Genomic DNA, 13,801 nt, shown 5'->3' on the forward strand with positions numbered 1-13,801 from the left:
AATGGTGGTGGTGTAATCTAGAGCAAGGTAATGGCTGTAGTACACAGCCGCAGCCCCACTCTAATTCCATGATCATCGGATTCAAAGGTAGGGACCGAGAGGAGATCCCGGTATCAGGGCCAGTATGCTGTATGGGCTGACAGCGCAGAAGGACCAGAGGGTTGTTGGACCAAATGCATTTTCTTAGTAATTATAAAAGTATAGCTATACAGTATATGCTAGTACTTTATAGTTAAAACACACAAAAAAAATTCCATGATGGGCATAATATTTTTTAAAAAGCAAAAAAAAAGTGAAAAACGCATTGTATACATAAATAAACTTTATTAAAAAGAAATCCTAAAACATTACATAACAACACATATTTGGAACCGCCGTACCCATAACAACATGTACAAATAAATGTATACAATCATTGATGATAAGCGAGGTAAACCATAAAAAAACAACAACTGATAATGTATTTGTATAAACATCTCTTACAACTAATCCCGCAAAAAGTCATACAGCTAGAAAATAAAAAAAAAAAACTTATGGTGGAATTTTGTTGGGCTCAAGGGATAATTTTAGACAAAAGGAAATAGACTAAACATGGCACAATTTGTGAATTACAGCCCTATATATATAAAGAGTGAAATGATCACTGCTGTTTTAACAAATTTTGCTAAATTTAATAGTAAACAGAAATAAAAGAAACTATGTAATATATCTTATAAGAAAAATCTGATTCTTTCCCCACTTATCTACCATTTTTTACACTCTCACTGCCTCCTCTCATCATTCACTCTGAAAAAAAGCTCAAATCAGTCTTGGTCAAAGCAGGTTACACCTCTTATTATACTCTATGGAGAGGAGAGAGAGAAGAGGAGGAGGATAGTCTTGAAGATTGTGACTGATCTGCCTTGCCCCAGAGTTGCATTCACATTCACACTGCTCAATACTACTGAATGATCTCCTCCATTCTGCTGCTTCTCATCATGTGCCACACTGAGAAAGAAGCAGGAATCTCGGTCTCTGTGTACAGCGCATAGGAGACAGAGCAGCTGGTCTCTATCCACTAGATCAGAAAATATAAAATTATAGAGCCTGTAGAACTACAGTTACAATTGTGTGGTTAGTAAGTCAGCATCTCTATACAGGTCTGCAGAAACAATCAGCTCTTTATGAAAAAGAATGCTAAACTTTGACAATTTACTATGAGAACCTGTATTCTGTTGACCGAGCAGGCTCTAACCAACCTCACATACCTACATACCCTTTAAAAGGAAAACGTAAGGCTGATCATTGAACGGGGAAGAGATTTGTGGTTGACACAGAGCACAGATGGCTTTGTGCAGATAAAGGCATAATGAGGAAGGTTTCTGCCAGTCAGAGAGCAGCTGCTAAAATTCCATTACAAAGCAGCAAACCGGTATTTGAAGCTGCTGGTGCCTCTGGAGTCCCGCAAACCTCAAGGTGTAGCATCCTCCAGAGACTTGCAGTTGTGCATAAACCTACTATTCGGCCACCTCTAAACAGTGCTCACAAGCAGAAACGGTTGCACTGGGGCTATATATACATTTCATGGTCCAAAAAGAAAATCCATTTTATCCATAGAAAAATCATCTTCATGCATCACAATCTCATGATGCAAAGAGTACCTCTGAGTCATTGGCTGCTATGGGCATAAAAGGAGAGAAGCTCATGTTGTGGACACCATCCTCTCCTGACCGCAAACCTATAGAGAACCTTTGGAGTATCCTCAACCAAAAGATCTATGAGGGTGGCAGGCAGTTCACATGAAAACATCAGCTCTGGGAGGCTATTCTGTTCAATGTTCAATGGATGCAATAATTGTGACAGTGATATCAATGAAGGGTCCTATGTTAACATGTAACTTGGCCTGTTAAGATGTTTTTGGTTGAAAAATCTTTTGGTTTCAGTAAATGTAACCTGTTAATGCTGCAAATTCAATAAATAACCATTTTTAGTTCTTTACAACCCATACAATGTTTGGAAACTCTGCTGTGCACAATAATTTGGAACAGTGCATTTTGAGTTTTTTTAAAGCTTCGCTTGTTGCTGGGACATCAATGAAAACTAAGCATGCTAACAATGATTAGCCCATAAATAGTCCCTGCTGCAGCGCAGCCCAGATGACTGTAAGGAGTATATGTCAGAATGTTAAATATATTTTCTCAATGATTCGAATTATTCAAAGTTACCAAGGGGCAGGCTTGGCTCTTAGAACCTGTCCAGTCGTTTAAGGTGATCTACATATTTTGACTACTAACTGGAACCAGCATATGACTGGAGGTCATCAAATAAGGTTGCTACTCTGCAGAAGTGCTTGTCCATATATTTATCAGATAACTGGAAATAAAAATGTACCATTAATGAGCTTTAAATAAGAGTTTTAAAGGGAACCGGTCACATTGAAAATGGTATCTGAGCAGGAGCAAAATGAACTGATCAGACTGACGTACATTGTTGGAAAAGTTTAAGTAAAACTTGTATTTAATTCATTGAAAACAGTGTTTATATGCATGTGAGTTCGGTGGGCGGTCCCACTAGTGACAGTCTTCCCTGTATGTCTGCGCATGCAGAGATATATGTGAATCACTAGTAGGACCGCCCACTGGACTCGTATACAAGCACCGGGGATTTCAATGAACAAAATACAAGTTATACTGAATCTTTTCCAACAAACCCATCTTCTCCTTCTCTGCACCGTGCTGTCCTCAGATCGGACTGCGTGTATCACCATGACTGGTTCCTTTTGAGCAAAATGTAATTGTACAGGGCTTACAATCGTGATACCTATGCCTTGAGGGAAGTCATTTCAGTAACTTAATAGATGTCTACAGAGTTTGTAAATTAAGATAAGATCATTTACTAATCACTGAGGATCACGCAGAGTGAAGAAGACAATTCACACTTATTAGTTCAGTTATCACCTGAAAAGGGAAGCAACTGCTCCATTCAACTTAATCAGTCTCGTATGTTATAGTTCCGGATTTTTGGAGTGTTGTGGGACCCTCTGCCCTTTGTCTGTTTATTATTCAATGAATGACTGGGCTTCTCAGAAACTTTCCTCAAGGAAGACTGTTTTGTATTTTGATTCCTCAGATCTGGCTGAATTCTTGTAGTGGTCACTATATGTAGAACATAGACATATTATTAAGAGACATCACATTATAGAAAGCTCTAGGCACAACCTGTATGCATTACAATCACCACTCACACCACCGTTCACATATCACTTTTCAAGCCAGTTAAAAGTAGATATTGCTGATGATTATGGTCACAGAGGTCACAACCAGAGGTGACCAGACCCGAGCAGATGGGAGCCCGTCGATGCGCCCCGCCGGGTCCGTGCGTGGCAATACATGCTGCCGGCCAATCAGAGGCCAGCAGCTGACGTCGACGTGCACTCTGAAGTTAGCTGCTGGCCTCAGAAGAGGACGCAGTGAGGCAGGGGAGCCGATGGGAGTATAATGGTTTATTTGTTTTCGATGCATTAAAGAACAGTGTCAGAACGGGGGACATATACCAAGATGGGGGATGTACAGTTGAAACCAGAAGTTTACATACACTATATAAACAGACACATATGCATGTTTTTCTCAATATCTGACATGAAATCAGAATAAACCTTTCCCGTTTTAGGCCAATTGGGATTACCATCATTTTTAATATTTGCCAAATGCCAGAATAATGAGAGAGAGAGAGAATGTTTTAAGGCATTTTTATTACTTACTGCAAAGTCAAAAGTTTACATACAATAAGATTACTATGGCTTTAAACAATTCTGGACTGCCCATATGATGATGTCATGTGTTTGGAAGCTTCTGATAGTTTTTTGGAAACATCTGAGTTAATTAGAGACACACCGGTGGATGTATTTTAATGCACACCTGGAACATATTGCTTCTTTGTGTAGCATCATGGGAAAGTCTAAAGAAATCAGCCAAGATATCAGGAAGAGAATTGGGGACTTGCACAAGTCTGGCTCATCCTTGGGTACAATTTCAAGATACCTGAAGGTGCCTCGTTCATCTGTACAAACAATTATACGCAAGTACAAACAAGATGGGAATGTCCAGCCATCATACCGCTCAGGAAGGAGACGGGTTCTGTGTCCCAGAGATGAACGTGCTTTGGTCCAACATGTGCATATCAAGCCAAGGACAAAAGCAAAAGGCCTTGTGAAGATGATGGCGGAAGCTGGTAAGATTGTCAATATCCACAATGAAACGAATACAGTATCAACATGGGCTGAAAGGCTACTCTGCCAGGAAGAAGCCATTACTCCAAAAGAATCATAAAAAAGCCAGATTAATGTTTGCAAATGCACAAAGGAACAAAGACCTTAATTTTTGGAGACGTGTCTTGTGGTCTGATGAAACTAATATTTAACTTTTTGGGCATTTCAAGCAAAGGCATTCGCGAAATGTGTGAATTTAGTAGTGTGGCCTGTGGGGTGTTGGCTGCGTATTTGTTCTTGCGTTCCAAGGACTGGGTTAGCGACAACTGAACGCTGCGCTGGGGCAAGGACGTGGACGTGCTTGCTGATGCTGCTAGTTGAGAGTGTTCAATGACAGGTGCAGGGTGGGAGGCATCTTGGCATCTGAGAAAATAAAGAACCTCAGCCACAACTACCACAAAAGACTTCAAGCTGTCATTGTTGTTAAAGGGGGCAATACACGGTATTAAGAACTGGGGTATGGGAACTTTTGATCAGGGTCATTTGGATGTTTTTGGTTGTCATTAAGATTTAAAAAGAGAAAACACAATAAATGGCTTCACCCAACCAATAACCATGAGTGGAGAAAAAGTTTTTTTGTTATCATTCATATTCTCTGAAACAAGTCCAAGAAAGAAAAAATTCTGCTGGGGTATGTAAACTTTTGAGCACAACTGTATACACACATCAGAGTGGGGGTGTGGCCCTGGTCCAGGTCTTGCACTGGGGTCCTTTGGACTCTAGTTAGGCCACTGATTGCTTAAGATGCTGATTTGAATCCTAGCATATTTATATGGAGTGTAGGTGGTTGTGGGCTCTTTAAGGGTCTGTTTACCCCCTACAACCAGTCATTGGCTGCAGCTGAGATATAAAACAATCCCTTTAGGTCAAGACTTACATAAGCTTCATTACATATATATTTGCATCTACAAATGTGATAGGAAAACTAGCTATGTTAACTTTACCGAAGTGATAATCATATATCATAAAATGCTTTAATTAAAAATGGCTGAATGTTATCTTCTGGAGGTTCTCACAGCAAACTCAGGAGAGGTTCACGCTGGCAAATGATTTACTAACACTCTGCAATGTGTGGCATCTCACCCAGACGGAAAGTTCATAATAGCCCAATAGCCTGATGTGAACACTGTTGACATTATGTCTGATGGGGAAGTGGTGTGATAACCCGCTGACAGCTCCAAACTGGATGAGGCAATTATGCTGCAGGTCAATGAAACGCTCTGCAATGCTGCTCTGCAGTTACAACACAGGAAAGGAGACTGGGTGAAATATTGACACTGGAGACGTATCATGCCATATGACGTAACTGTGCACAGGTCTTTTCACTGTCAGCCAGGACTAGAATCCACATGTGAAATACAATGATCTGCATTGGACTGTGGTTGGCATCTAGAAGGCAATATAGTCTCCTCAGTGGTCCTGCTCTATGGGAGCCCAAGCATGTTTCTGCTGCCTTTAGGTGGTATGGGCGATGTGAAAATGGGCACAAAATAGGAGTATACAGATTCATTTTATTGTCAGTAAAGCAGCAGATAACATTGGGGCTGGGGAGTCAGAAATCAGAGAAAAGTAATCATTTGGGTGGATTTCACATTCCATATAGTCTGTGACATCCATCGAAAAGGAGTCCTGGAAAAGGAAACTGGTCCCTGACAGTGTGTGAGTTGAGGGAGGTGTTAGTTAGTTTTTTTTATAATTTTTTTTAAGGGTGTTTTTAACTTTATGAAAAGTGGACTCCAAAAAAAATCTAACATAACACACAGAAAGCAGGTACTCGCCTCTAATGTTGGCTCCCTGCCTCTGCTCGGGTCTCGGCGTTTTGCCTGCAGTAGAAAAGTCACGTCAACTGCAGATTACTGCTGCAGCCAATTATTGACCTCAGCGGCTCGTGTCGTCAACCACGGCACAGCTGCTGAGCTCAATGATTGGCTGCAGCGGTGCTGTGAGCTGTCAACCTGATGTCTGCGTTCGAGGCAAAACACAGATTGGAGCAGTGGCAGGGAGATTGGTGGTGGACCCATGGAGGGTGAGCACCTGTTCTGCTATTTTAGGTACAGTCATGGCTGAAAAAGTGTTGGCACCCTTGAAATTGAAGCAGAAAAAGAAGTATTTCTCCCAGAAAATTATTGCAATTACACAATTTTTGTTATGCACATGTTTATTTCCTTTATGTGTATTGGAACAACACAGAAAAACTGAAAAACGGCAGTTGGACATAATTTCACACAAAACCCCAAAAATGTGCAGGACAAATTGTTGGCACCTTTCCAAAATTGTGGGTAAACAACTTTGTTTTCAAGCATGTGATTGCTTGTTCAAACTCACTTGTGGGCAAGTAACAGGTGTGAGCAATATGAAAACCACACCTGAAACCAGATAAAAAGGGGAGAAGTTGACTCAATCTTTGCATTGTGTCTGTGTGCGCCACACTAATCATGGAGAACAGAAAGAGGAGAAGAGAACGGTCTGACGACTTGAGAACCAAAATTGTTGAACAATATCAAAGGGGTAACGTTTCTCCTTGTGGAGAGTGACACACCAGCTCCGGCATGACAAAGTTAAGGAGGCTTATTCACCATGCAATGCTACTCTGGGAAATTTAATATGCAAATTGCCTCTTCAGAGAAAAAGAGGACTTGAACTCTATAGCACCACCTATTGGAAGCAGCAATCCTACAAGTCACAATCAACCCTTTAACGAGTCGAGAAATATGACTTAGGATAAAAGTCAAATCAGAATCTCAATTTGCAGACACGGTGTTTCGGGCTGTTGGCCCTCATCAGTGCAAAGTATGAGACCTGATTTGGCTAGGTGAGAGGCTCTCTGGACTGAGTACTGCTTCCAATAGGTGGCACTATAGAGTTCAAGTCCTCTTTTTCTCTGAAGAGGCAATTTGCATATGAACAATATCATCAATCTCAAGGTTATAAGTCCATCTCCGAAGATCTTGATGTCCCTTTGTCTACAGTAAGTAACATAAAAGGGGGGGGGGGGGCACAGGCCCAAGAGGATGAACCAGAAAACAAAAAATATGAAAAATACCAAAAAAACTTTATTGTTAAAATATACAGGTGAAGGGGGAGTGAAAGTGCATACATACAAACATCCAAGTGGAAATAGTAGCAGCGCCAAGACATATAGCTACTTTGTTAAAAAGATTCATGAGTTTCTACCACCATTGAAAGGGCAACCAAATCCTCCTTGCATATACAAATACATTTCACATATATCCCTCATTACAATGGTAAGTACATGGAACTCCCTATATCTTATCTTAATTTGTACTGTTCACCACACGATCCAAGTATGACCAAAACCCCCAATATAAATGTCAATGCATATTCATATAATAATGGTAAATTACCTGAGGTACACAACGGTTGTAAAGGTGACCGACACGTGGGTTCACCTTTACGACCTCAGGTAATTTACCATTATTATATGAATATGCATTGACATTTATATTGGGGGTTTTGGTCATACTTGGATCGTGTGGTGAACAGTACAAATTAAGATAAGATATAGGGAGTTCCATGTACTTACCATTGTAATGAGGGATATATGTGAAATGTATTTGTATATGCAAGGAGGATTTGGTTGCCCTTTCAATGGTGGTAGAAACTCATGAATCTTTTTAACAAAGTAGCTATATGTCTTGGCGCTGCTACTATTTCCACTTGGATGTTTGTATGTATGCACTTTCACTCCCCCTTCACCTGTATATTTTAACAAAAAAGTTTTTGGTATTTTTCCTATTTTTTCTGTTCTGGTTCATCCTTTTGGGCCTGAGCCCTTCCCCCCTTTTGTGCTAGATTAAGGTGATGAACTTACTATACACCAGGTCTTAGATACGCAGTACATATTATGGAATTTAATCAATATAGATTTCTATTGATTATACTGTTTTCCTCTAGAAGTTTACATGTAGTATGCAACATAATCCAGAAGTTTACAACCTGTGTCACTGTAGCTAATCTCCCTGGACATGGACGGCAGAGAAAAATGAATGAAATGATGCAAAGCAGGATAATCCGGATGGTGGATAAGCAGCACCAATCAAGTTGTAAGGAAATTCAAGCTGTCCTGCAGGCTCAGCGTGCATCAGTGTTCATTTTCTGAAACAATTTCAAGGGTGCCAAATCTTTTGGCCAAGGCTGTATAGAAGAGCATTAAGGGTCCATTTTCCTTAAAGTGGAGGAAAGCTGGGATATATGATCTGTGTGATCCCAGCTTTCCTATATATGGACTGCAGACAGTGATCTAATACATCACGATTCCCAGTGCTCTACTCACAAAAGATAGATGGGGGGGCACAGGTAATGCTCCTCGTCCCACCAGACTGTTGGAATCAGTGACGTTATCATGGGTTTCAATGGCTTTTTTTTGTGTCATTTGAGCTCCCGGTCACTGTTCCAGGATTGGGCTGACACAGCATAATCTGCCATTAAAGAGGACCCTGTATATAAATATATATATATATTTATATATATATATATTCTATATTTCTATAGCATAATGCATGTGCTGCAGTGATGTAAAGAGTCAGATTGGTGACATGAGAGGCTTATCTGATGACATGCTGCTCGCACACTGCTCAGGACACAGAACTTGGCATCTCATCCACCGGGAAGGAATCCACAGATAACACAAATCATGTAGAGGTGTTGTGCAATAAGGCATCACACAGCAAACACAGCACGTGAACTGAAGGTAATGCCCGGCAGTAACACCTCCGCTCAGCGCAGGTTACTACAGGTCAGTGCACTGGGAATCATTTACCAGACATACAGGGAAATCTCTAGAAAAAAAGTGCTGACACAGCGCTATTAATGTTACATGTGTTTCGGCACCATCGACAGTTCTTCTCTAGGTCAGAGCATTTGTACATGTTCCAGAACCCTGTGAAATTAAAGACTACCCTTTTTCACTTTAATATTTTTCCCTAGCTTACATGCCCTGTAGATCGGTGGGGTTCCAGGCACTAAGACCCCCACCAATCACTCAAAAAACTGAACTGAGGAGCGCTGCTCTGCAGGCAGGAGCAATGAGCTTCTGCAGGAGCATGTGAGCAGAACGCAGTACGGGCTCAATAGTAAGCATAAACCTTCTGCTAGAATCCTATTACACGCGTCCAGATCACTGCGAGTGCGGACTTGTCTGACATTGTGATCAAGCTCATCTGTATCTTCAGAATATATTAAAGCTGTTCATATGCATATGCCAGTCATTGCCAGTGTGCAGGGCTCCTGCCTATCAGATATAAGGTCATACGAGTGTATAACAAATCGTTTGATTTTCATCCAGAAAATATGGGTGTAGGGCCGACTGTTCGCCACTGCCCCAGTCTCTGTTGTTTGGCTGCAGCGGTGATGTCATGTTTACAGTGCTCTGCCCGCGTAGACTGTATGAGTCACTGAGCTGACTGACTGATGGCAGCACAATCAACCATACATTACTCCATACAACAGAATGGAGTAGCATTGGGGAGCCAGCACTGGATCTAAAGAGGGTAAGTAATGCTCAGTGTGGTTTTTTAACTCAATGTACGGTATAGTTTTCTGAAAGAATACAATCCCTTTAACTGGACTGAAGTGTAAATTGATCTTCTGTGCCTCTAAATCACCGGACCAGGAGTTTAATAGAGGCCATATAAGTGCCCAGCATTCCCCCAGAGGAAAATAGCCAGGAAATTGTGTAATACCATTTCAACAACCGAAAAACAAGGAAAACTTACAAAATGTAAAGTACCACTCCGAGATTTATTTTTTATTTTGCCACCAGATAGGTAATGTACGTTCCTTGTCTATAGTACAATACTTACCTCTGTCTTCTACTGTTTCCAGTGCCACTCTGGTCTCTCTCCGCCATGCTGTTATCGCAGGTCTGACTGTGATGGTAATGGTTACTATATTGTCTATGACAGGCTCATTCTGAGTCTCATAGAATTGCACCCGGAAGTGACTTCCAATCCGCCCCGCAAACACTGGACTGGTCACTACTTCAGTCACATGGTGTTAAAGTGGACCGGAACAGTAGAAGTCCGTGGCTGGTAAGTATTTTACTAGACAGGGAGCATACATTAGTAGTGAAATAAATAACAGAAAAACAAAGTGGTACTTTAAACCACATTTTCCCTAAAATTTCATCAGTCGATATTTCATCCTCACCTAGTGGAGCATCATCTTGGGAACTTATCAGTGATGGACTTGACCCCATATCCAATATTTTCCAGACCTCTTGTGAAGACGAGTCTCCTTCTATCCAAGACGACGGCCCTGAATGAATGGATTTAGCGCTGTTCACGAGATGTCCACGTGGTGATGGGGAAATGTTTTTTTTCCGCGGTGATGGAGACATGTTCTCTTTCCGTGTAGGTTTGGGGTCTACAGAGGTAGAGGGCTGTACAAGCAGATTTCACTGTAATTCCAAGTTACATCAGTAATAGGAAATCACACAATCTGGCCATTTATGATGGCCACTGCTGACAAAATGTGGAAAGAAGTAGAAGGAAGAGATATAAAAAAATGGAATATATATATTTATGCTGGAATAGTTTATGGGCACCGTTTGCAGAGCCCCTGAGGTGCCAGAACAACAGAAAAGCCCCAAAAGTGACCACATTTGGGAAATTACACCCCTCAGGGAACTCATCTAGGGATGCAGTGAGAATTTTGACCCCACAGGTTTTTCCAGAAATTAATACACAGTAATTCTTGTGTAAATTGTAATTTTTTTTCACAAATATTAAATTTCAGTTTTTAAAATATTGTGCTCAATTTGTGCCACTGTGAAAAGACAGTTCTCTAATTGCTATGCTGGGTTTCTGGGTTTCCTGATTTCGGAAATGTCCTGCAGGTGACCTTAATGTCTTACCTGAACATACAGCATAACTAAGGTGTGAATGAGTAACCCATTTTAGGAACTACACCTCTCAAAGTATTTATCAAGCGATGAAGAATACGAGCCCACCCACAATAGCTTAGGAGAGGCTCAGCATGAGACATGTATTGACAAACAGTTTGCTCTTCTCACTTCAGTGCGATGAAATGTGCTGGAGCACAGCAGAGCCGAATGTGATTAAGGAAGCTCTCCCATTAAGTTTTTTTTCATGAAATCTTTGTATATGTGCATGTAGTGTAGCGTGAGTGTTAATATACTCACATTCTGCCGCTTTCTCTGATATGTAGCACAGTTATTCTCCTCTTCATAGTGATGTGACTTTGCGGGTCACACTGTGTTCTGCGTGACCTGGAAGTGGATTTTACAATGTAAGCTTATGGAATGTCAGATGAGGCTCCACGGGCTTATATTGTAAAAGAAACTGCCTGCTCCTACATATAGTATAGAGTGAGCCGGCTAGTATGGAGAGCGGTGACGTCATTGAGGAGCGGAGCAGAACGGCCCTACATACCACAGGTGGCAGTAGTAAGTGATTAGAATAGTACACTCTCATAACACTATATGCACATATACACACGTGGTCAAAATTGTTTGTACCCCTCGTTTAATGAAAAAAAAAAAACCACAATGGTCACAGAAATAACTTGAATCTGACAAATGTAATAATAAATTAAAAATCTATGAAAATGAACAAATGAAAGTCAGACATTGCTTTTCAACCCTGATTCCACAGAATTAAAAAAAAAATTAAACTCATGAAATATCCCAGGACAGAAATGATGGTACCCCTGAAAATAATGTGACAAAAGGGACATGTTAAATCAAGCTGTGTCCACTAATTAGCATCACAGGTGTCTACAATCTTGGAATCAGTCAGTGGGCCTGTATATAGGGCTACAGATAGTCACTGTGCTGTTTGGTGACATGGTGTGTACCACACTCAACATGGACCAGAGGAAGCAAAGGAAAGAGTTGTCTCAGGAGATTAGAAAGAAAATTATAGACAAGCATGTTAAAGGTAAAAGTTATAAGACCATCTCCAAGCAGCTTGATGTTCCTATGACTACAGTTGCACATAATATTCAAAAATTTAAGATCTTCGGGATTGTAGCCAACCTCCCTAGACATGGCCGAAGGAAGAAAATTGATGACAAATCAAAGAGACGGATAATACGAATGGTAACAAAAGAGCCCAGGATAACTTCTAAAGAGATTAAAGGTGAACTTCAAGCTCAAGGAACATCAGTGTCAGATCGCACCATCCGTAATTGTTTGATCCAAAGTGGACTTCATGGGAGACGACCAAGGAGAACACCATTGTTAAAAAAAACTCATAAAAAAGCCACACTGGAACAACCCTAACAAATTAATAGGGAGTCTCCCCAAGCTACTACATACCTGGCTTATATTGGCGAAAAAACAGCTCCTAAAACATTGGATAGATCCCAATATCCCCCCCATTATGGACTAATAGCACAAATGAAGCACTATGTGGAGGTAGAACAACAAGATGCCCTATGTAATAAAGAGAAGAAAGCAGGAAAATTCCTTCTAAAATGGAAACAGTTTATTATAAATTGTTGTTCAATATAGGACAAAAGGAAAATGGTAGAACCCTTTACATCTACAGCATGATATATACTAGAGGATCTCAAAAATAACTTAGGTCCACTTCGTTTAACTTAAAATGAAGAAGAGAATAGTGAGGAGATCAATGGGCCAGGACTTCTGGCATAGATATAAATGCATTAATTATTCATGATGGCTTCAATGAGATATAAGACATACTGTCAACTAATTCATTTTGTTGTTTGTTATATCTGTTATACCAATTAAATATGTGAATAGAGTTGTCATAGACCCAGTCTGCGTACGGGCACTATTACCTCTCGATGTACCAGATTAGATGTATATTATGTATTTGTGTCTTGAAAAATCAAATAAAAATGATGCTGGAAAAAAAAGCCACACTGGAATTTGCCAAAATACATGTTGACAAGCCACAAAGCTTCTGGGAGAATATACTATAGACAGATGAGACAAAAATGGAAGTTTTTGGCAAGGCACATCAGCTCTATGTTCACAGATGGAAAAATGAAGCATATCAAGAAAAGAACATTGTCCCTACTGTGAAACATGGAGGAGGCTCTGTTATGTTTTGGGGCTGCTTTGCTGCATCTGGCACAGGGTGTCTTGAATCTGTGCAGGGTACAATGAAATCTCAAGACTATCAAGGGAAAGAGAGAAATGTGCTGCCCCATGTCAGAAAGCTTGGTCTCAGTCAAAGGTCATGAGTCTTGCAACAGGATAATGACCCAAAATACACAGCTAAAACCACCCAAGAATGGCTAAGAGGAAAACATTGGACTATTCTGAAGTGGCCATCTATGAGCCCCGACCTAAATCCTATTGAGCATCTTTGGAAAGAGCTGAAACATGCCGTCTGGAAAAGGCAACCTTCAAACACGAGACAACTGGAGCAGTTTGCTCATGAGGAGTGGGTCAAAATACCTGTCGAGAGGTGCAAAAGTCTCATTGACCGTTACAGGAATCGTTTGATTGCAGTGATTGCCTCAAAAGGTTGTTCAACAAAATATTAAGAGTACCATCATTTCTGTCCAGGTCTATTTCATGAGTTTAATTTTTGTAAAAAT

At 40.6% G+C, this 13,801-nt stretch overlaps 1 protein-coding gene across 5 annotated transcripts in view; it reads right to left on the minus strand.

Moving 5' to 3' along the window:
- Nucleotides 1-351: 351 nt before the first annotated feature.
- Nucleotides 352-13,801, minus strand: part of CCDC57 (coiled-coil domain containing 57) — a 168,118-nt gene continuing 154,668 nt past the window's right edge. For 4 of the 5 annotated variants that reach the window (XM_073684160.1, XM_073684157.1, XM_073684156.1 and 1 more), the window contains 2 exons: nucleotides 10,415-10,646; nucleotides 352-3,134 (listed from right to left, as the gene is read on the minus strand). In XM_073684160.1, coding sequence (XP_073540261.1) covers nucleotides 2,971-3,134; nucleotides 10,415-10,646 — 396 coding nt within the window. In that variant the 3' untranslated portion in view covers nucleotides 352-2,970. Of the gene's footprint in view, nucleotides 3,135-3,793; nucleotides 4,610-10,414; nucleotides 10,647-13,801 lie in introns of those variants that run through there. The other variant, XM_073684161.1, reaches the window with a different exon arrangement.

The sequence above is a fragment of the Phyllobates terribilis genome, unplaced genomic scaffold, assembly GCF_046119375.1.
Source record: "Phyllobates terribilis strain yellow unplaced genomic scaffold, ASM4611937v1 Scaffold_5__5_contigs__length_657084704, whole genome shotgun sequence".
NCBI classification, from domain to species: domain Eukaryota; kingdom Metazoa; phylum Chordata; class Amphibia; order Anura; family Dendrobatidae; genus Phyllobates; species Phyllobates terribilis.